This window comes from Lycium ferocissimum, chromosome 10 (genome assembly GCF_029784015.1).
Source record: "Lycium ferocissimum isolate CSIRO_LF1 chromosome 10, AGI_CSIRO_Lferr_CH_V1, whole genome shotgun sequence".
NCBI lineage: Eukaryota > Viridiplantae > Streptophyta > Magnoliopsida > Solanales > Solanaceae > Lycium > Lycium ferocissimum.
In genome coordinates this window covers 25075460-25099670 of record NC_081351.1, presented here as the reverse complement: position 1 = coordinate 25099670, position 24211 = coordinate 25075460, and the positions used below count along the sequence as shown (strand labels likewise).

Sequence of the window (24211 nt, the reverse complement as noted above, 5' to 3'; positions counted from 1 at the left end):
GGAAATGCAAAACTACAAAGTACAATTCTACTAATTATAAAAAGTTTTTCAGGAAGTTTATGAGGACCTTCGTATTTTGAGGGTAAAATCTCTTTAATTAGTCAAATTGAAACCATTGGTTCTCAAATACATAACCATTTATTTCCTTAACTGAAATAACTGCCAAGAGAGATCTAACAACCAATTGGCCTTTCTTTTGTTCTCTACAACTTATTTAAAAGCTAATTCAAAAAGGCTCAAATGGCATATTTATCATCAACTCACCATTGAGCCTCAAAGAAAAAAATTATGGCAGCTAAGGTTAGGGTTCTTGCATCTATTTTACTAGTTTGCGCGATCCTATTACCTTCGCTAGCCTCATCATTTCTTGATCATCATCCTGAATTTCTAGAACATGATTCTAGAAAGACAGACGTAATGATCAATGGTGACAATAATAATGTTGTTCGTGCCAACGACTATGACTTCACAATTCCTCGCTCAGATGATGAGAAAAGGAAGGAACGATCCTTAAAAGTAAAAAAGTCGAAGAAGAACAAGAACAAGAAGGGAAAGAAGTTTCACGAGCACGAGACATTCGATTTTGATCCCGTATTTGGAGGAGGCCAACAAGAAGGAGATTTAGGCAAACATTCGCATTTTTTCCCAGGATTGAATGTACCTCCGACTACAGAAGAACATGGACAACTAGAGCTTAATGGAGGATTACGAGAGGGATTTTATCAAAATACATGTCCACAAGCAGAGAATATTATAAAAAATGGCCTAATTAGGGCCGTTCAGAATGACTCAACTATTGCTGCTGCAATCCCCAGACTTTTCTTCCATGATTGCTTTGTCAAAGTAAGTCCTCACCACACTATTCATAATTCATAATGCAAGTTCTACAATTTTTTCAATTAAAGATTGAAAATAAATAATATTAACAAACAAGTAGTTTTCGGCAACCAAAGACCGGAAAATGACTAGGCTTATCTCCCGGAAAATATTTTCCTTCATATCAGATAGACTAAGACAATCTTTAATTTTGGTGGTTGCAACCACAGTGAATCGAATGAAAATAGAGTAAGTTTTATGCATTAATGATGTAAAGATATTTTCACAGTCAGATCATCGAAAAGATAACTGCATGTGACTTTTCTTAAAAAGCATTATTGGTAACCTATAATACAGGATAAGTGATCTATTATATCAGGTTAAATTACACCAATGATGTAAAAATTCTTCATACTGTCAGTCTATATAACTTATGCATCCTATATGCAGGGATGTGACGGGTCAATATTGCTCGATAAAACACCAAGTGGTGCAGAAGTAGAAAAGCTATCGGGCACAAATGGTGTTACGGTCAGAGGATACGAACTCATTGACGAGGTCAAAGCCGAACTCGAGCAAACTTGCCCGGGCATCGTCTCGTGCTCCGACACTCTAGCCTATTTATCTCGCGATGCCTTCGTTGCATCGGGCCTCCCGCATTACGAGGTGTCCGGTGGTCGACGTGACGGTATGGAATCGCTCGAAGCAAACGTAAATGGCAACCTCCCATTGCCTGGTGACACAGTGGACCAAATGATTGATCTTTTTAAGAGAAAAGGCCTAAATGCAGAAGATTTAGTGGTCCTAATTGGAGCCCATTCAATTGGAGTGGCCCATTGTTTCAACTTCCTTTACAGATTGGATGAACCTGAAAAGGCCCAAAGGATGGACCCAAGGCTTGCTGGTGTTATGAGATTTATATGCACTAACCAAATGACTGCATTAGCCTTTGATGCCCATACACAATACAAAATGGACTCTGCTTTTTACAAGCAATTATTGCAGAATAGAGGCCTACTTGAGTCTGATCAAGTATTGACCCAAGATATTAGAACAAAGGGCTATGTCCAAAACTTTAGTGATGATGAAATGGACTGGTTTAATAAATTCGGCAAGGCCATGAACAAACTCGGAGCGATAGAAGTGCTCACTGGAAATCAAGGGCAAATCAGGAAACAATGTCGAGCTGTTAACTTATAAGAGTTTAGCTTATATACGCTGGCAGTGTCCTAATATGTATCACAATTTGGATGATTAGTTTCTCTTTTTTTTTTCCCCTTCTCTTACAAGGGCTTATAAATTAAGCAATCATAAGAAGGTGCAAGAAGATGTAATTTGTTAATTAAAACATCATCCTAGACAAAATGCCTAGTCCAACAAGAAATAACAGGATTTCACTTTCCCCAATGCTTCAGATATTGACCTTGATTGTGTATTGATGCAAAACGGCAAAGTTATAGCCTATATCTCGCGACAGTTGAAAAACCTGTTTTAAACTGTATTAAAATGCTTTATATTGCAGAAAAATACAAAAGGATAATCCAGAGCAGATTCTATGTTTCCTAATCAATAATGTAAGAAACTTATATTGATTTCACTTTCAATACAAATTTCCAACTTTACCAATCCTCAAGTTAATTTTGAAAGTTGCAGTTTTCTGGCCTTCACCATCTTCATTCCAAGCAGTTGTGAATTTGTCCACAACATCATCAATTAACAGCTCAACTCCCTTTTCTTTAATAAGCTGACCATGACTTCAAGTAAGTGAAATAGGAATCCAAATCCATTCATAACACAAAATAAATACACCTATTACAGTACATCAATAGTTATGATTTACACAAGGGAGCCCTTCACAAAATACTAAATCTCAAATTGGCAAGGCATGCATTAAACATGCTTATTCCTAAAAATCAAATATTTAACAAAGGTTAAGAACATAAACGAAGATGTTACTTTTCGAAATCTAAAGCGTCAGATGGTCCCTCAAAATAAGCTTCATCCCCCTGCATATGTGCAAGATAAAAACGTAGAAGTCATCATCTAAATTCCACTGTAGCAAAGGTGAAGTAATTAATAAGGTGAATAATGGTTTTTTTTTTTTTTTTTGGGGGAGATCTAAAACTTACAGTGAAATCTATGGACGTAAACCTTAAGGGAATTGTTTCCCGTTTTCTCTAATCGTTCTTGTTCAAGCTTTTTTGCAGAATCCACAACACTAGTGCCGCACTGATATAACTCAATTGACTCCAAAGTATAAATTTCCTCAAAATCTGTTGGAATTTCCTTAAGATAGTTGCATATCTTCAGAACAAGCCGTTCTAGGTTTGGGAAGTTATCACGGCTAGCTTCCCAATGCTCAAGATCCAGGCTGCGAAATAACAGCAACTTTAGGCTTTTGAATTTGTATTTATCACTCAATCTCCATTTTTTACCATAGGCTGCACTATTTTTAAGTTTGAGCTCTTGAAGGTTTGGTAACATGACAAGAGTTGACACCCAAGGAAAACAAAACCCGCCGGATAAAGTCAACCTCTTAAGTGATGTTGGGAAAAAAGACCGCTTGATGGAGATCGGTGGCGGCCAAGACCAAAAAGAATAGCTGACACACTTCAATGCTTTGAGCTTTGTCAAGCTGGACATATCAATAAGGCGATTGGCCTTACCCGCAATCCACAGTAAAGCTGTAAGATAGACGATCAATCTCTTTAGATTGGGAATGCTAGAAAAGATTTCATTAGTACAACTGGTGAAACAGAGATTAGAAAGCTCCTCTACGTTTGGCATCCCTATCACACGATGCTTATTCAGGATACTTTTCTTCTAGGGCTGGGTAAATAGCAGGGTTCCCTCGTATTTATATGCCTCAAGTTCCTCATCATCCATATCTTCCCTGGTAAAGTTGGATGATTATGTTGTCCATCATAAATTAGAGTTTGCAAATTCTGAAGCTCTGATATTGACTCAGGAAGATTGCCGTAAGATTGAATTTGGAGATATATCAGATGAAATAGCTTTGTAATAACAAGTGGAAATGTACGATAACTTTCATATTCATGAAAGATGGCCAATACCCTGAGAAGGTTGAAACAGGAGAAAAATTCACGGTTTACAGAAGGTCGGAATTTAGAAAATAAGTAGATAGATCTGGCAACTGAGGGTAACAGCTTGCAACAGTCATCAACTGAATAACCGTGCATTTGAAAACTGAAGCGACGACCATTATGCTGTTGTGCTGGAAGAGTAGGGACTATGTCAGTTATCTCATCATGCATAAAGGTAGGGACTTTGTCAGTTATCTCAACATGCATAAACTTTGTCATTTTAACTTCAGTCAAACAGAATGCACGCACTAGATCATGCATTCCACAAGCTTTTATCTCACCATTGAATCTCTTTTTTCTAACAGTTATCAAATTCCTGCTGATAAGATCCTCCAAATAATCTTCTCCCACTTCCTCCAAGCTTTTATCACTTCCAGGCCTCCTTATAGAACCTTCGATCCATAATTGAATCAATCTCCAAGTCTCAACCTGATAATCCTCTGGGAAACCACCCATAGAAAGAAAGCAAGGTTTGAGGTGATTAGGCAAGTAGTGATAACTCAAACCGAGCACTCCTGAGCATTTATCAGTTTGACTAGCAATGATTTCACCTAAGGTTCGGGCGACATCCTTCCAACTTCCTAACGTCCCGGCCACTTTAGAGAGATGTCCCGCAATCACTGAAATTGTCAAGGGTAGTCCTTGGCATTTTTCAGCTATTTTCTTTCCAGTTTCTTCCAACTCGGGAGGATGATCATGTTTTGGTCCAAACACCTTATCACAAAGTAACTTCCAACTGTTTTCTAAATTCAAGAGGTTCATTTCATGACGGCTAATAGGATTTGCATACATTGCTACCTTTGATTCCCTAGTAGTCAATAAGATTCGACTCTTATTGCGCCAATCAGGAAATATTCCTTTTATGCTATCCCAAACATCCGTACTCCAAATATCATCAACAACAACAAGGTATCTTGGACCCTTTAGTTTTTTTTGCACCAAGTCGGCTAACTCACAGTCATTCTTCTTATCATAATCTTTTTCGATGTCATTATTCTTTGAAATGCAACGTAAAGCTTCTAACAACACATTTCTACTTCTATATTCTCGAGATATTGTAACCCAAATACGAGGGTCAAAATGATTCTTGATTGTTAGATGATCATGAGCTTTTCTAGCGAGTGTTGTTTTGCCAATGCCACCCATGCCTGATATTAGAGGTGGCAAATTAGTTCATAAAAAGATGACCTGCCCAACCCGTCCATGTTTGGGCTGGACATTGACTTGCCGATTTATTATCTCGCCCATTAGGCCCATCAAAAATTGCGCTAATATCTTAGCCCAAATTGACACATGAGAAATCTTGTGAAAATAATTCTAAATTTGATATGTTATATTATTATTTATAGCCATAATAAAAGAAAACATAGTTTTTATTAGGTACTAAAAAGTTACTATAAAAGAATAAACAATGAAAGTAAAACTTAGTAAGAACTGGGAGGGTTGGGTTATGACCTGCTTTTTTGGCCATTTTAACCCAACCCATTTCACCTCAAGCAACTTTTGACCGGTCAATAACTTTATTTATTAAACTTAACATTTGACCCGCCAAATTAAGTCCGTCCATTTGACACTCATACTTGATATTGCGACAATGTCTAAATTCGACGACCGTCCTGTCAATCTTTTAACTATTATCTTCAAGTCATCATCAAGTCCACGCACGATATCGTCTTCCAAATGCTGCAGCATCGGTTTACTTTTAGAAGAAGCACCAATCAAGGAATCCCCAGCAGATTCAAGAATTTGATCATCCTGAATTCTTGTGCTAAAATCAGAAACAATCTCCATCACTTCATTCTTTTTTCTATCAACTCTTTCAACAAATGGCAGCAAATTTTTGTATAGTGAACTTTTAGGTTCCATTCCATATTTCAAGTTTAAGTCTTCGATGATTTGACAAATCTTCATCTCAACAATATCTTCTGCATAACTAGCAGCAGCTCTTATTTTTTCCTCCAAAGACTTCTTTTTTTCAGGATCAAATTTACTCTTGCCAGCTTCTTCAACAACATTTTGAAAATACTCAGCAGTTTCATGTAGGGATTCGAGCATTTTAGCAGTAAAACCTTGAACGAGTTCAGGGTGTCTCTGCTGAAATTGCTCAATTGTTTGAAGAAGAGAAATTACAGCTGTATAAGCTGCCATCACTTCTCAAGATATCAAACAATCTTTTTTTTATTTTTTATTGACAGTAATAATATTTTTGCGAAATTTGTAGTGTAGTTTTGAAGAGATCACAAAAACGGACGAGATAATATGAAACGAAAATAAGGATGTAACACAAAGATTTTCACTTAAATACCTTTTACAAGATCAAAATGGACATCAATATAGAGAGATTTTGAACTTAGTACCCCCAAGTATCACTATATAAAGTTGGTCAGCTCTTTAACCAATCTTTTAGCGGAAAAGGGTCAAATATACCCTTGTATTATCGAAAAAGGGCCAAATGTACTCCTCGTTATACATTGGGTCTAAATATACCCCTACCGTTATATTTTCGGCACAAATATACCCCTCCACAATTAAAGTTGACCAATATGGACTTTCAATCCCGTGTGGCATTAATATTCTAATGAGGTGGATGCCATGTGACATGCCACATGACTGACCACACCCAATTTTAGTCACCACCCCCATGCCCACCCCCTCTTTCATATACCATTTCATAACCACCGGAGACTCCAAGAATATTTGATCCTAAGGGAACCACTGTTTGCTCCGATAATCCAATGGTACGGAATTCAGTGGAGCAGCTCACCGTCCCACTTCCAATCATTTAAATCCCATTCCATAGCTGGACCATAAAACTGGTGAATCATTCCCCCGAACTTAGCCATAATTAAACCAAACACCTCTATCGCACATAGGCCCTTATGAATTTACATGAGCCAAAGGGTTTCAAGCAAAAATAGAGTCTTCTTCACCAAACAGAAAAACCCAGATGAAAATTGATCTAAAAAGAAGAAAATTATCTCAGAAATAGAGAAAAGATGCCATCTTTAAGATGCCATCTTTTATCTTATATTAGCAGCAATTGAAACTTTAATTCAAAGAGCAGCTCTTAATTAGCGGCAGTGAATAATAGAACCAACAAAATTTCAGCTTACCACATGTCGAAAACACCCTCACGGAGTCATGGTAATGGTGGCAATAGTGGTGGAGGGGATGAAAATTTTGGTGGTGGAAGAACAAATCGAGGGAGGAGCAAAATGGATAGGGGCGTTGAATTAAGTTATTATGGAAACCCAAATTTAATTAAGTTTTTTTATGTTGTTACGGAGTATCCCTTTAACTACTTCCTATCCTGTTTTGGCATTCCTTAGTACATTGGAGGATACCATTTTGGTCGTTTCCTTTCAAGCGATCACTTCAAAACGATGGAGACGGTGGATCATTCTGAAGTCCCTGCTAATATTTTCCGCATTTCTTAGGATGTTTCTTTTTTGTTTATGAAGAATGGAACGATCCATATGGAGGTTAGATACACAGATGTGGAAGGGGCGTGGGTAGTAAAAGGGTTAGTGAGGTGGCATGTCACGTGGCATTCACCTCATTAAAATATTAATGTCACGTGAGATTAGAAGTTCACATTGGTCAACTTTAACTGTGGAGGGGCATATTTGTGCCTAAAGTATAACGATAGGGGTATATTTGGACCCAAGGTCTAACGAGGGGTATATTTAACCCTTTTTCGATAGTACAGGGGTATATTTGGCCCTTTTCCGATCTTTTAATCACACAGCTTGTTGTATAACGCCCTTTAATTAATTCCCAACACCACCTCAGCTTTGTGTTTATCACTAAATTATTTGACTTACTTAAATAAAAAAAAAAAAAAAAAAAACAAAGTCAGAAGAGTAGGTGTAGTATAATAATTCTCCCATCCATTTTCATTTGATTAAGGTTTTCTTTAAGATATTTTATTTATTTCTTCTGATGGACAGTTTTTACTTAATTTAAAGGGCACCAACTTGTTTTTTTGCTCTTATTGGAGTAAACAACAATAGTATATCGAAAATATTGATGAATTGAAATTACAGCGACCCCACCCCCAACTTTAGCTGAGAAGCACCTTCCACCCACTTCCCTGACCAATGAACTTTCCAGCCGGACAAATGATGTTTTTATCATGATTTTTTCAAATACTTTTTAAATATTTGAATTGATAACTATTGTGATTCATGATACTTTTTATATCTAGTTTCTAAATGTGAAAATTTTATCTCAAAAAGATCGAAGAGTCTATGTCCAAATTCCGCACTGAGAATTAGTTAGTTTGACTCTCATACTCCGAATAAGAACACATAAATTGAAACGGAAGGAGTATATAATTTATTTATTTTCCTAAAAAAAAAAAAAAAGAAGTTCCACATCAGTTCATGAAATCCTTTCAACAGTATATCCTTAGATTTCTCCAAGGTGTTGTAGTTGAGAAGCTTCTCAATGAGGTCAACATGTATCATCAGCGTTCTTTGACAACAAAATCGAACACAGCCTTATGCATTACTTGTGCAATACAAGTAGATTTTATAATTATAAAAAATAATTTGTATTAAAATGTTGAGATAATGGTAAAAAACACACCTGAAGGCGAATTTTCCACCTGAACTGTTATCAACTATTTATCAAAATACGTTTAAAACTAGTATTTGATGGTCTTTGAAACGTAAAAAGGTGATACTTCAGGTGTGTTTTGGACCATTATCTCTTCTTTTTTTAAAAAAATTTCCAACCAATTAGTTCCGCTAATTATCCGCGTGGAGTGTCATTTGACACCATTTTTAAACCCAAAAAAAAGAGTGTACACCATTCACCATCAGATACTAGTCGAGGTGTGTTTTGATAAATAGTTGGTGATAGTTCAGATAGGAAACTTACAAAAAAGTGATACTTCAGGTACGTTTTTGACCATTATCTCTAATTTCTTTTTATTAAAGGAACAATTAGCAGAAAATCCAAATGGATGATCAAGTGCGGTTTCTACTTTACCTGACCAACAAATTGAGAAACTAATAAGTACTGATTTCATTTTCAATACAAATTTCCAACTTTGCCGATCCTCAAGCAAATTGAGAAAGTTACAACCAAGCACTAGTAAATTTGTCAACAACATCATCTTTTAATAGCTTAACACCATTTTCTTTTGCAGTTTGATAAGCTGACCATGACTTCACGTATGTGAAATAAGAATCTTGAACAGAGAATGGTCCATTATGATCACAACCATTTACAGCCTCAAATGAGAAATCAATAGTTTTATACTTTTCATCCACCAAATTTTTTGGAGATTCCCAAAAAGCTCCAGCATCACTGATGTAAATTTCTCAAAAAATGGATCCACTGAGCTGTTTACTTTACAAAATTCAAATGAAAAGGTTCTGCATTTGGAAGATAGCGTCAGATGGTCCATCAAAATAAGCTTCAATCTCCTGCGTATATGCAAGATAAAAAGCAGTCATTGTCATAAATCATAATTCCAAGGAGGTAAAATGCAACAAATATGGGAGTAGTTAACTAGGAAATCATTTTTAGAGAAATCTAAAACTTACATCGAGTGCGATGGATGTAGACCTTAAGGCAATTGTTTCCCATGTCCTCTTGTTCTTGTTCAATTTTTCTTGCAGAATCCTCAGCAGGAGTGCTGCAATTATGTAACTCAATTGACTCCAACGTACAAATTTCTCCAAAATCTATTGGAATTTCCTTAAGGTAGTCGCATATCTTCAGAACAAGCCGTTCTAGGTTTGGGAAGTTATCACTGCTAGCTTCCCAATGCTCAAGATCCAGGCTGCGAAATAACAGCAACTTTAGGCTTTTGAATTTGTATTTATCACTCAATCTCCATATTTTACCATAGGCTGCCCTATTTTTAAGTTTGAGCTCTTGAAGGTTTGGCAACATGACAAGAGTTGACATATCTTCCCAAGGAAAACAAAACCCGCCGGATAAAGTCAACCTCTTAATTGATGCTGGGAGAACAGACTGTTTGATGGAGATCGGTGGAGGACTAGACCAAAAAGCATCGATGACAAACTTGAATGCTTCGAGTTTTTTCAAGATGGACATATCAATAAGGCGATTGGCCCTACCCCCTTTATGATGAACAATCAATCTCCTTAGATTGGGAATGAGAGAAAAGATTTCATTTGTACAGCTGGTGAAACATAGATTAGAAAGCTTCTCTATATTTGGCATCCCTATCACAAGATGCTTATTTGAGATACTTTTTCTTCTAGGACTAGGTAAATAGCAGGTGTCCCTTGTATGTATATGCCTCAAGTTCTTCATCATCCATATCTTCCCTGGTAAAGTGGTATGATCATGTTGTCCCTCGTAAATTAGAGTTTGCAAATTCTGAAGCTCTGATATTGACCCAGGAAGATTGCCGTAAGATTGAACTTGGAGATATCTCAGATGAAATAACTTTGTAATAACAAGTGGAAATGTACAAAACCTTTCATATTCATGAACGATGGCCAACACTCTGAGAAGGTTGAAACGGGAGAAAAATTCAAAATTTACAGAAGATTGGAGGTTAGAAAATAAGTAGATAGATCTGGCAATTGAGGGTAACAGCTTGCAACAATCATCAACTGAATAACCGTGCATTTGAAAACTGAAGCGACGACCATTATGCTTTTGTGCTGGAAGAGTAGGGACTATGTCAGTTATCTCATCATGCATAAAGGCAGGAACTTTGTCAGTTATCTCAACATGCATAAACTTTGTCATTTTAACTTCAGTCAAACAGAATTCACGCAGTAGATCATGCATTCCACATGTTTTTATCTCACCATTGAATCTCTTTTTTCTAACTATTATCAAGTTCCTGCTGATAAGATCCTCCAAATAATCTTCTGCCACTTCCTCCAAGCTTTTATAACTTCCCGGCCTCCTTATAAAACCTTCAGCGATCCATAATTGAATCAATCTCCAAGTCTCAACCTGATAATCTTCTGGGAAACCACCCATAGAAAGAAAGCAAGGTTTGAGGTGATTAGGCAAGTAGTGATAACTCAAACCGAGCACTCCTGAGCATTTACCTGTTTGACTAGCAATTATTTCACCTAAGGTTCGGGTGACATCCTCCCAACTTCCTAACGTCCCGGCCACTTTAGAGAGATGTCCCGCAATCACTGAAATTGTCAAGGGTAGTCCTTGGCATTTTTCTGCTATTTTCTTTCCAATTTCTTCCAACTCGGGAGGATGATCATGTTTTGGTCCAAACACCTTATCACAAAGTAATTTCCAACTGTTTTCTAAATTCAAGAGCTTCATTTCATGAGGGCTAATAGGATTTGCATACATTGCTACCTTTGATTCCCTAGTAGTCAATAAGATTCGACTCTTATTGCAGTAATCAGGAAATATTCCTTTTATGCTATCCCAAACATCTGTACTCCAAATATCATCAACAACAACAAGGTATCTTGGACCCTTTAGTTTTTTTTGCACCAAGTCGGCTAACTCACAGTCATTCTTCTTATCATAATCTTTTTCGATGTCATTATTCTTTGAAATGCAACGTAAAGCTTCTAACAACACATTTCTACTTCCATATTCTTGAGATATTGTAACCCAAATACGAAGGTCAAAATGATTCTTGATTGTTATATGATCATGAGCTTTTCTAGCGAGTGTTGTTTTGCCAATGCCACCCATGCCTGATATTAGAGGTAGCAAATTAGTTCATAAAAACATGATCCTCCAACCCGCCCTTGTTTGGGTTGATCATTGACCCACTCATTTATTATCTCAGCCCATTCCAACCCATCGAAAAATTGGGCTAATATGTAGCCCAAATTGACACATGAGAAATCTTGTGAAAATAATTCTAAATTTGATATGTTATATTATTATTTATAGCCATAATAAAAGAAAACATATATTATTAGGTTTAAAGCCACTATAAAAGAATAAACAATGAAAGTAAAATAGTTTATTAGGGTTGGGTTATGAATTGCTTTTTAAAAGAATTTTAACCCAACCCATTAAATCAAGTAACTTTTGACCGGTCGATAACCCACTACTTATTTATTAACTTACTTGGCATTTTTGCATTCTTTAAATTAAGCAATGATCTGTGCATTTGACGCCCATACCTGTTATTGTGACAATGTCTAAATTTGACGACCGTCCTGTCAATCTTTTAACTATTTATCTCCAAGTCATCATCAAGTCCACGCACGATATCGTCTTCCAAATGCTGTAGCATCGGGTTACTTCTAGAAGAAGCACCAATCAAGGAATCCCCAGCAGATTCAAGAATTTGATCATCATGAATTCTTGTGCTAAAATCAGAAACAATCTCCAGCACTTCATTCTTTTTTCTTTCAACTCTTTCAACAAATGGCAGCAAATTCTTGTATAGTGAACTTGTAGGTGCCATTCCATATTTCAAGTTTAAGTCTTCGATGATTTGGCAAATCTTCATCTCAACAATATCTTCTGCATAACTAGCAGCAGCTCTTATTTTTTCCTCCAAAGACTTCTTTTTTTCAGGATCAAATTTACTCTTGCCAGCTTCTTCAACAACATTTTGAAAATACTCAGCAGTTTCATGAAGGGATTCGAGCGTTTTAGCAGTAAAACCTTGAACAAGTTCAGGGTGTCTCTGCTGAAATTGCTCAATTGTTTGAAGAAGAGAAATTACAGCTATATAAGCTGCCATCACTTCTCAAGATATCAAACAATCTTTTTTTTATTGACAGTAATAATATTTTTGCGAAATTTTTAGTGTAGTTTTGAAGAGATCACAAAAACGGACGAGATAATAAGAAACGAAAATAAGGATGTAACACAAAGATTTTCACTTGAATACCTTTTACAAGCTCAAAATGGACATCAATATAGAGAGATTTTGAACTTAGTACCCCCAAGTATCACTATATAAAGTTGGTCAGCTCTTTACCCTTTAATTAATTCCCAACACCACCTTAGCTTAATGTTTATCACTAAATTATTTGAATTACTTTGTCAAAGTCAGAGGAGTAGGTGTAGTATAATAGTTATCCGTTTTGTTTTGATTAAGGTTTTCTTTAATATATTTTCTTTCTTCTGATGGACAGCTCTACTTAATTTAAAAGGCACCGATTTGTTTATTTGCTCTGATTGAAGACTTGGAGTAAACACCAATAGCATATCAAAAATATTGAATTGAAATTATGGCGAATCCACACCCAACTCTGGTTCTCAGGATGTAAGCCTTTCGTTTGGCACAACCTCTAGCGGCACCTCTTGGCTCTTATTGGTGGCATTCCTCTTTTTGTTATGGCCCTTCTTGCCAGCGGCATCCTCAGTGACATTGGCTTGGGTTTTAGCAACGTTGATTTCTCCGTTGTTTGTCATTCTCTTAGTCATAACTTTTGCTCTGATACTACGATGTCACGTTCTTAGTCTTCAACTAAGCACACGTGCGGTACTTGACAACTTGCTTATGATTTTGCTATGCTAAGTCAGCCTAGGTTACTACACTCAAGATCGCTAATGAAATAATAATTAAGAAAGACAGAAGAAATTTGCTAGAGGAAGCTTTTTATTATAGAAGACTTGGTTGATTTTTTGTTCGATGGTTTTTACAAATAGATGCCCCTCTATTATACTACTCACCTAGGGACTATTATGTAAATAATAATTAATGTATAAGTCCCTACCTATTTACTAAGAAGTCTCTTCTCTAGAATTATCTACTATGCTAGAATATTCTAAGGCCGTCTTAAGAAATCTTCCAGCAAGTTCATAAAAATCTAGAGCAATTTCATAAAAATCTTCATAGCTCTAGAATCATCCAACACATGCTAGACCTTCTTCCATGTCAGTATCCACATGGCAGAAATAACTCCAAATGGCACCTAGGTGGCATGATGACGTGGCGGGTCATCACATTAGGGACTAAAAATCTAAAATCTAAATTGAACAAGTAAACAAGAAACGGAAAGTGAAGAGAAGTAATTTATCACATAAAATAAAGATAAAACACCAAAATCAATAAATCCTAAATAAACATAAACAGTAGAACAAGTTCTTTTCCCAAAGATAGTGAACACATTTGAACGGACACACAGTTCAACAGAGTGGGGCCCATCATTTCATATGATGCCAATTCATCACACTGCATGCCTGCCACGTGGAGCAAATATGACAAAAAACGCCCACGGAAATAAACAAGAAAATCATGTTACTCTACCTCATCTCTTGAACTCCATAGTTCTTCCATTTCTTGAATTGCTTTATTCAAGAACTAGAGTTGTTAAGGTAATTATTTTCTTTGAGCTAAGAGTGAGGTAGTTTCAAGCTCAAAAAAAGAAAAAGTTTTGGTATTGCTGGTTATTGTATTAATTAGTAGTTAAATGATGTTTATATAATCTTCTTATTATAGTTATTGGCTGCTTTTCACTAAAAATCATGTAACTCTACCGTCATCTTCTTGAGCTCCATTGTTCTTCCATTTTTTGAATTCCATTGTTCAAGAACTAGAGTTGTTAAGGTAATTATTTTCTTTGAGCTAAGAGTGAAGTAGTTTCAAGTTCAAAAAAAAAAAAAAGATTTGGTATTGGTGGTCATTGGATTAGTGGTTAAATGATGTTTATATAATCTTCTTATTATAGTTCTTGGCTGCTTTATAGCTCTTCCATTTTTTGAATTCCATTGTTCAAGAACTAGAGTTGTTAAGGTACTTATTTTCTTTAAGCTAATAGTGAAGTAGTTTCAAGTTCAAAAAAAATAAAAGTTTTGGTATTGGTGGTTATTGTATTAGTGGTTAAATGATGTTTATATAATCTTCTTATTATAGCTCTTTGCTGCTTTTCACTAAAAAAAGTGAAATTAGCTAGGAACTTCGTGGCTAATCTGTCGGTAAATAGCTTGTATTTAACAGAATCTTTTTATATCCATGACAATCTGTTGTCAAATAGGATTAACAACGGGTTGTGTTGTTTAACTATAGCATTTGACCGTCGCTAATTCCTGATTTTTAGTAGCTAGTATTCCTGATTTGTTTTGAAAGTTCATAATTCTAGGTAAAGGAGCTGCTAAAAAGATTGTTGGCTTGGTGATCATTGGATTTGTGGTTGGATGATGTTTACATACTCTTCTTATTATAGTTCTTGGCTGTTGTGCCGCCAAAAAAAAAGTGAAATTAGCTATGAACTTCATGATTCACTGAATAGCTTGTATCTAACGGATTTTTTTATTTTTTTTTTATAATCGCACGCGTGATAGTCCGTAGTTAAAATTAGCAACAGAATTTGCTGTTTAACTATAGAATTTGGTCGTCACTAATTCCTGATTTGTAGTAGTATTAAACCATTAATTGAATTATTTGTTTGTTTTTACTGTTCATAATTTCTTTCATATAATAATTCTAGGTTAAGGAGGTGCTATTGTTTAAAATGTCATCAAAGCCGTTGAACTATGAGAATTTGAATGAAAATGTGAAGAAATGTCAATATGCTGTTAGAGGTGAGCTCTATCTTCGAGCTTCTGAACTTCAGAAGGAAGGCAAAAAGGTAAGCATTTTCAGTTTCCATTGAACCGCAACCGAATTCTACTGAACTCATAGTATATACTGTGCATTTGCCGCTGTTTATATTCAGACATTTTATAGTTTTAAATTCAGGGGAACCCCCTTCGGTCGAAAAGTATACTGTGCCAATAGGATAAAAATAAATGTTTTTTGTATATGTAGTATATAAATTTTTCGAATCCCCTGGACATAAAGAAATATTCAATATATTCAATTTTTGGTGGAAAATGTGGTTCAAAGTTGCTATAGGTTTAATGAGTTCAAATCCCAAGTGCGGCACGCTTGCATTTTTTAAAAAATTTCTGCTGTTAGGTTATTTGGATTTGCCACTACCAGAGTACCAATAGGATTCCAATTTCCAAATAGCACCTGATTTTGTGAAGACTATTATTTCAAATTTTGGTCTTCATTGGTGCTTTATTAAACCGGGTTTTTTTTTTCCGGTGATTCAAAAGCTTTTTTGTTTCCCTTATTTTCTTAACACTATCAAGCAATGTCATTGAGAGTACCAGTGTAACTATATCAAGGTTCTTTTTACTCTGCAGATTATATTCACAAATGTTGGTAATCCTCACGCCCTCGGGCAGAAGCCACTGACGTTTCCACGCCAGGTTTGTTGTGATCGCCGATCATCTGTTCTATGCGATGGTTATGGTTTTGGTACACGTAAAGCATCAGCACTCTTTAATTTCAGGTCATTGCTCTCTGCCAAGCTCCATTTTTACTGGATGATCCTAATGTTGGACTCTTATTCCCCGCTGATGCAATAGCAAGGGCTAAACATTATCTTTCGTTGAACTCGGGAGGTCTAGGTATCCTTTCTCACTTAAACTATATATTATTGTAGGAATTGAGTAATTTTATCATCCATGTAGCTCGGACCTTACCTAAAATGCTTCAGCACCCCTGTCGGTTAATTGGAAAATGCATAGCTTTTGGAGGATGCAACACACACGGCGATATCTTTGAGGAATCAGAGTGACATAAAATTAACCGTCATCTCATATAGAAACACAAACTGAACTTTTAAAAATTTCTTCAGGAATTACTATCCCTTTTTTGTGTTCTAGTGAACGTCGGATTATTGTTATCATCATTTACTCCTTTTGCGCACTTAATTTATAGTTCTGTCTTATGTTCTTAAAATTCTAATCTTATCATCTCGTTGATAGAAAACCGTGCATTTATCATCCCTGCTTCTTTAGCTCTATTAATTAGAATTACTTGTCTACATTGTTGTTACGGATCTCCAAGCGTCATGACTTTTGTTTTCGCCCCAATTTTCTGTCAGTCCTATGATCTTCTGTTTTGAGAAATGATAACTTCATACTGCTGGTGAACTAGGTGCTTATAGCGACTCCCGTGGCATTCCTGGTGTAAGGAAAGAAATTGCAGATTTCATCAAGAGACGTGACGGATATCTGAGGTTATATGGCTTATTATCATTTTAACTGGTCTCTTTACTATGACTTCGATTTTAGTTAATTGAGCTCACACTTATTTTCATTTTCAGTGATCCAGAACTCATATTTCTCACGGATGGTGCCAGCAAAGGAATAATGCAGATATTACATACTATCATTCGGGGCCCTAAGGACGGGGTAACTAGTATAAACAAAAAGAAGAAAAAAGGATAACCAATATTTTCTGAAAATTCTTTCAGGTTATTGGTTTCACGCGCATTGTAATATTTCTTATGGTTATGTACTACTTGTTAGGTGTTGGTCCCGGTTCCACAGTATCCGCTATACTCCGCTACTATATCATTGTACGGGGGTTCTCTTGTTCCATACTACCTTGAAGAGACTGCAGACTGGGGCCTTGATATCAATGATCTTCGGCAATCTATTGGACAAGCCCGACAAAACGGAATAACTGTGAGTATGCCTAAATTTTGCTTTCCGGATATGCACAAACACAAACCCACCTGTGTGGTTTTGTACATTTCCCATTTTGAGCAAGTTTAGGCTGTGCTGGAGTCCATACCTTGTACAATTGTTGGTCTTTTGGTCGGTCTGAAAGTCTTTTTTTTTTTTTTTTTTTTTTTTTTGGGGCCAGATTTGGATGTGTTTTTAGTCTTATAAAAGCGACTGTTACAGCATATTTAGGAACTGATACAAATTTTTGGGAACCGGCAAACTTGAAAAGCTAATTTGTGGGGCTGGTTCCCTTCAAATTATGCATTTTTACGAGGATTTAAGTTATTTACACCGACAATGTAGTCAAATTTCTACACTATCTGTGTATTTAACCTGTTACCGTTTTCTAGGTTTGATTTACTTGATTGTGTAAATATTTGTTATACCATCTGTACATAGGACTTAAATACTTTTTAACTTGTGTGTGTTTTACTGCATCTTGTGTTATTCATTGTAATTAGCATATCCGATTGTACGTGCAAACAGCTTATGGTTATATTATTGCCTAGGTACGAGCAATGGTGATTATAAACCCCGGAAATCCTACTGGACAGTGTCTCAGTGAAGCAAATCTTAGACAAATAATACAATTCTGCAACGAAGAAAATTTGGTTTTACTTGGAGACGAAGTTTATCAGCAAAATATTTACCAAGATGAGCACCCTTTCATAAGTGCAAGGAAGGTATATACATGTATAATTTTTTTATTTCAAGAATTTATTAACCGACAAATATTGTTGGATCTCGAATAATATTTCATGTTCACCAAATTGGTAGGTATTATTCGATATGGGTCCGCCCATAAGCAAGGAGCTTCAGCTAGTTTCGTTTCATACGGTCTCCAAAGGTTATTGGGGCGAATGTGGACAGCGTGGTGGATACTTTGAGATGACCAACATTCCTCCCAAGGTTTGTTTCTCCGTTCCCAGTTCCAACGACAGTGATTGAAGATTACTAGAAATAATCTTTGCTTCTACTAATGTGCTAATCCCTGTGTCGAGTTGCCTTTTATGATTTGAATTGGCAATGTAATTCTTCTCATAGTTAAAAGATTTATTGATCTTAATTTTTCTTATGGCGGGGTTGCAGTGCATGCTTTTTGTTTATGCTGGTATAGAAATGAACCCGAGTTGATATTAACTAACTTTTTCGGGGGCTAGACATCAGTTTGAGCCAATAGCGGGGCCATTTGATACCCTTTCGCTGAAAAATTACACTGTAGATACACAAAAAAGAAGTTATATATACTATATGTTGATGTCCTTGGCATCTTTGTGTGCTTACTTTATATTTTGATTCTTCTTAATGAAAATTCTGGCTTCGCCACTAGCTTGAGCTATTCCAAAATGCTTTTATGTTATAAAATATTGATGGTCATTTTAGAGGCCAAAAATCTATGTACTCCTGAGATATACTATTTTCTCTCGCATTTGATGTTGCAGTCTGTTGAAGAGATATACAAGGTTGCTTCGATATCGCTCAGTCCAAATGTACCTGCACAGATATTTGTGAGTAATCTTTATTCATTTCCTCCAAGATTGCGAGGAAATCTTATTGTAATATAAATTGAGCAATAAACTTTCCTTCGACCATCAACAATTTGCTACCTTCTTTTTATGCTATCTAAAGATTGTGGCCAGTTTACTCATTTTAATCCTAAACCTTCTTCTAACAAGAAATGATTGTATTCTGTTTCTTTCCGACAGTTGGGGTTACTGGCAAACCCCCCTAAGCCCGGAGATATCTCATATGAGCAATTTTCCAGAGAAAGGTATTTTACTGCTTACATCTGTGCTACATAAAATTTGTGAACTTCATATGTGGATGTGTTGGAATTAGAGTAGAAAGTCTCACTGGTTTCACTAGGTTTCGATTTATGTTGCTTGGACTCTTAAAAATGCCAACGGGTGCATGTCGGATCGTCTAGAAGTTGTGCATTTGTTGGATGATCCGACCCTGGTGTAACAACACTTTTTGAGAGTCCGAGCAACACAGAGTTTGAGTACCATTGTATGCTTAGACGTTGAATTCTGTGTCGCCGACTTCTATCGTACCTAACATGAATACAGAGAAAGCTCAAAAAAATTAGTCTACTCATCTTATGATATTAATATACATTTCTATGACTTCATGACTGTCATTATGTCAAGAAGAAAAAAGGGAACGGGATTTGTTTCCTTACATATGTGTAAATATGACTACTAATGGTTCGAGCTTTTGGTTAATCAGATTTTCTTTTTCTCCTTCATGGCGATGATTGCTATTTTCTTCTTACACATGCAATTTAACCAAATAAAATTTTCTCTTGAAAGACAAATAGTAATTGATACTTGTTGCAGTAAAGGGATCCTTGAGTCGCTAAGGAGGAGGGCACATATAATGACCGACGGGTTCAATAGCTGCAGAAATGTTGTTTGTAATTTCACAGAAGGCAAGTCATCTATTTCCCGTATTCTATAATTAAAAGTTGAAATAACCATGTAACCATTTAAAATTCGCGAGGTAATATCTAAACAGGTGCTATGTATTCCTTCCCACAAATTAAATTGCCTCCTGGAGCGATAGACGCTGCGAAGGAACTCGGGAAAGCTCCTGATGTTTTCTATTGTCTCAAGCTGTTGGAAGCGACAGGCATCTCCACCGTCCCGGGTTCGGGTTTTGGTCAAAAGGAAGGGTAAGTTCATTCTCTTTATCAGATTTTCAGTCCATTTCCAAAAATCCATAATTCTGTACCAAAATTGGAAGCTATTTTAAATGGGGGGAAGATCGCTTGATGTGCTATTGCATATGTTCTTTTAGTTATAAGATCGTTTCATAAGAGTCGGTCCAGACGACATATAACGGAAGGAAATCTGTAAATAAATACAAGAGACCTTTATGGGGCCGTTTTGTTTACTTCAAATTGTAACGGTTAAAAAATCACAAACAGCCATTTTTTAGTCCTTGCAATTGAAAAAAAGTCGATTGTCATGGAGTTCCAAATTTCCCTGGTGGAATTCCAAGCAGAATTTGAAACTGAATGTCACCGTCTATTTTTCAAAGACATGGCCGAAAAGTGGCTAGTGAGCGCTATTTTACTATTGCAATTGGTTATAGGAGATCATTTCCTGTGACGCTTGTAACTAACTGGTTATAGAAGATCATTTCCTAAGACGTTATGCTCCGTCCAATTAGTTTAACTAAAGCCAATTTATTAAACTTGTTTGCTTCTATATGTAGGGTGTTCCACCTAAGGACAACTATCTTGCCAGCAGAAGAAGATATGCCTGCAATAATGGCTAGTTTCAAAAAGTTCAACGATGAATTCATGCAGCAATATGAATAAGCACAGAGGCTATTCGATTATGTAGACGATTTGAGTCCTTATTTAATATGTTGACTATCTTTACCTGTTGATGAATTATTTTTCAGTAAGTTATGGAGATTTGCAGGACCTCTTAGTTTTGTCACATAATTGACTTCTTTCTAGGTTGAAAAACTTTAGAATCTTTTTCAATCACATCTTTGCAGGGAAAAGTGCAAAAACAATTAAAAAAGTTATGAAACTGGTTCTTTATGCAATTTACTTTTATTTGTTACAGGATTTTAAAAAATATAATTTTACTTATAAATTAAAAAAAAAAAAAAAATGTAAACATAGGTCTGGACCTTTATCTTTGAAAAATTACAAGTACACTTATATCACATTGGAAGGTTTATTAGTGTTAAGGGCAGATATAATACAATTTGGTGGTACAATTTCCTTTTTAGCCCAAAAAGAAGGTAACCTTTCTCTAACCAGAAACAATCAAAGTTTTAAAAAAATAAAAAATTGTCCCTTAATAAAATGATTTATATCTACATAATGTATAAAGTTTTTTTTTAAATCATAATTTTCAAAAATATTTCTTTGTGTTTAAACTTCGTGTCTAGTTAAATGTGGTAAAAAAGTATGTATTTAAATGGTCAAACGAAATACGTTTTACCGTTTAATTATGGAGATAAAATTTACTCTTTTAAGTTTAAGGTTTGTATTCACCTAACAACGTGAAAAGCACAAATGTTGGAGTTTGCTAGAAAACAATTATTGGTCATCGAAGGACCACAAGATCACGGGCCGCACCAGCAAGCAAAAAAAAAAAAAAAAAAGGATAGTTAGAACGGAAAAGGGTCAAATATCACTATAAAGGATTAAATATCCATCCAAATATCTTTTCATTATCTTTGGCCTAAATATCTTTCATACCCATTATCTTTGAGTTTAAATATCCTCCTTCGTTAAAATTGTCCAAGATGACATAAAGATTTATATTTCGATGAGATGGGACATCGCGTAATATCGCCACCTCACCACCTCAACCCATTTACCCCTCTCTTTCCCTTCTTCTTCCACCTCAACCCATAATTCCTTTATGATGTAATTTTAGAACACAAATAGCACACATAAATAATTGATAATTTACATAATAACAATTCCTTCATCTAAATATATTTCATAAGAATTTCTAAAATCTCACATAAGATTGACTAATTTTGTATATTTTCTTGACTTTTGTATATAATAATTCTTTCTCTATTGCAGAAATTTTGGGAGTGATCTCAAAATTAAAAAAAAAAAATAGAAACTCTTAAACTTTTACAAAGAAAGACGAAACCAAAATATTGTTTCGGATGAACAATGTTATACTTTCCCTTAATAAAGTGCCATGTTACGGGACATAAGAAAAAATAGCGGATTCCGAATTTTAAATAAGAGGGTCTATACTTTTAGGAAAATTTACTTGTCATAACTACTTCTAAGACCTATTTATGAATAATAACTACCTTTGATTTTATTTATTGTTCATAACTAAAATATTTTCTTAAATTACACATCATAACTAGTGTCCCAAGCTTTCTCTTTTAAATTAGTTTTTCTCCTCAAATTTATTTCTCCTCTCACCCTTCTCTTTCTCTCTCTCTCTTCCCTCTCCACCTTCTTAGGAATCTATTTCCCTTCGATTCCTTCAAATATGTCGAGTTACTTACATCGGGAAAATTGTTCAAGATTGTGACGGTGGAAGTGTCGCAAATAGAACTAGTAACAACTCTTCTTGATGGCATATAATCCCGCAATCCTCGTCGAATTTCGAAGAATAAATAGAGAGCTCGTACCCTTCTCGATTTAGTTATGGAGGCAACTCTTCCTTGTTGATGTTGCTATAAATCAGATTCCTTTGAAACTTTTAAGTTTCTCGATTTATAAATCTACGAAGAAAAGGAGTGACGTTTTGGTTTGTTCTTTACTTTTTAAAACTTCTCAGTGGTGGCGGTGGTGGTTCACGGTGGTTAAACGCATATCCTCAGGTGAGAGTTGTGGAGCTTCATGCTCAAGTGTTTGATAAAATGCTTGGCATATTTCGGTATATTTCGTTGTATTTCAATGTATTTAATTTATGAAACAATATATATTTCATTGTATTCCATTGTATATGCATCTACAATTTTATATTTCTTAAACAATCAACCATATTTTATTGTATTCCGGTGTATATTTTTCTCGTATTTGGAAGTATTTCTAAAAGTTTGGAATGGAAATTTGGAGAGAGAAACGTGGGTTATTATGGAATTATGTGTGATACATGGTTAATTTAATTTGATTTACCATTTAAAATGAAAGAAGAGAATAATTTCCATATAAATATTATTTTGACTAACGATTTTATATTTGGTGTATTTCAAAAATGCGAACTCGGTAGAACTTTGTATTTCCATGTATTTCCTGTGTATTTCAAAACGCGAAATACGGGAAATATAACAAAAACTAGCTACGATTTGTAAATATAGAAAAGTAGCTATAAATTGTTAAAAAGGTAGATACATTTATGTAGTTTCCCTACTTTTTAAATAGTAAGCAGTGAATTTTTTTGACAACTAGTTCATAAGGGTAAATTAAACTATTATTAAAAATTAAAATAATAATATGTTAGGCGGAAATTAAGATAGTGGTCAGTGATATCCTCCAAAAAAAAGTATTCTGACTTTTTACTTCAAAAATATTTCCTCCAAAAAAATAGCGTCAAAAATATTTCTTCAAAAAAATAGCGCCAAAAAAAAAAAAAAATCTACTGACTTTTTACTCTTTTTTTTTTTTTTTTTTTTTTTGGAATAATAGTTACTCAGACATATGAACGATGCGTTTCAAACGACTTGACAAAAAATATGCACAGCTCCTCCACATCCCACCTCCGATTTTCTCTCCTCCTTGTATGCCTTCCTGAATGAAATATAGCTTTTTTATGGCTATATAACAACGCGATGAATGTAGAACATCATATAATTATTTTAAGAATAATAAAAACAAACAAAATAATACAATAATGAAAACAACCATCCAAACAGGCCGTGGTTAGTAACTCAGTTGATTGGCTACGAAAACTTTCACCTGAGTTATTTTCCCAAGTTGTAATTCCGTTCCCGAATTCTCCTACCCAATTTTTTGAAAAAGAACTATTCCCTCCATTCACTTTTACTTATCCATTATACTAAAAATATATTTTCACTTTTACTTGTTCATTTTAGCGCACCAAGTAAAGACAAACCTTTTTTCTTATTTTATTCTTAATATTAATTACTTATTTCCAAATCATTCTCCAAGTTCAATGAGACTATGCATCAATTAATATGAATATTACAGTAAATTACATAGTTAATTTATTACTCCTCCGTCCCATAATAAGTGTCACCTAAATTGCTTAATTTTTTTTCGTCTCATAATAAGTGTCACATTAGAAAACCAAGACATAAATTGACTAGTTTTTTTCAATTCTACCTTTAAACAATAAAATAACATCTAAATGATGATTGAAAAAGTCACATAATAA

The 24211-nt window shown here is 35.1% G+C and overlaps 3 protein-coding genes and 1 pseudogene across 6 annotated transcripts; 2 read left to right on the top strand and 2 right to left on the bottom strand.

The window, feature by feature from the left end:
* The first annotated feature begins 94 nt into the window (after nt 1-94).
* Nucleotides 95-2441, top strand: LOC132032959 (peroxidase 57-like). Its single transcript, XM_059422782.1, has 2 exons — nt 95-843; nt 1267-2441. Exons 1-2 carry the CDS (start codon nt 289-291, stop codon nt 2014-2016), a joined length of 1305 nt encoding a protein of 434 aa, XP_059278765.1. The 5' UTR covers nt 95-288; the 3' UTR covers nt 2017-2441.
* A 405-nt stretch (nt 2442-2846) lies between these two features.
* LOC132032960 (putative late blight resistance protein homolog R1B-14) lies at nt 2847-6259 on the bottom strand (annotated as a pseudogene).
* Nucleotides 6260-9004: 2745 nt separating this feature from the next.
* On the bottom strand, nt 9005-12781 carry LOC132034750 (putative late blight resistance protein homolog R1A-10). Its single transcript, XM_059425112.1, is given in 4 exon segments — nt 9005-9225; nt 9476-11590; nt 12029-12083; nt 12085-12781. Coding segments are annotated over 4 exon segments (2904 nt in total). The 5' UTR covers nt 12598-12781.
* Nucleotides 12782-13976: 1195 nt separating this feature from the next.
* On the top strand, nt 13977-20928 carry LOC132032957 (glutamate--glyoxylate aminotransferase 2). 4 transcript variants are annotated; one of them, XM_059422773.1, is made up of 14 exons: nt 13977-14180; nt 15293-15433; nt 15996-16061; nt 16145-16262; nt 16795-16876; nt 16964-17051; nt 17169-17327; nt 17879-18052; nt 18147-18278; nt 18812-18877; nt 19076-19140; nt 19709-19800; nt 19887-20043; nt 20589-20928. In XM_059422773.1, exons 1-14 carry the CDS (start codon nt 14019-14021, stop codon nt 20692-20694), a joined length of 1608 nt encoding a protein of 535 aa, XP_059278756.1. In that variant the 5' UTR covers nt 13977-14018; the 3' UTR covers nt 20695-20928. The 4 variants fall into 4 exon arrangements, with proteins under 4 accessions (XP_059278756.1, XP_059278760.1, XP_059278759.1 ...); XM_059422777.1 differs by lacking the exon at nt 13977-14180 and adding an exon at nt 14222-14242; XM_059422776.1 differs by lacking the exon at nt 13977-14180 and adding an exon at nt 14275-14412.
* Nucleotides 20929-24211: the final 3283 nt, after the last annotated feature.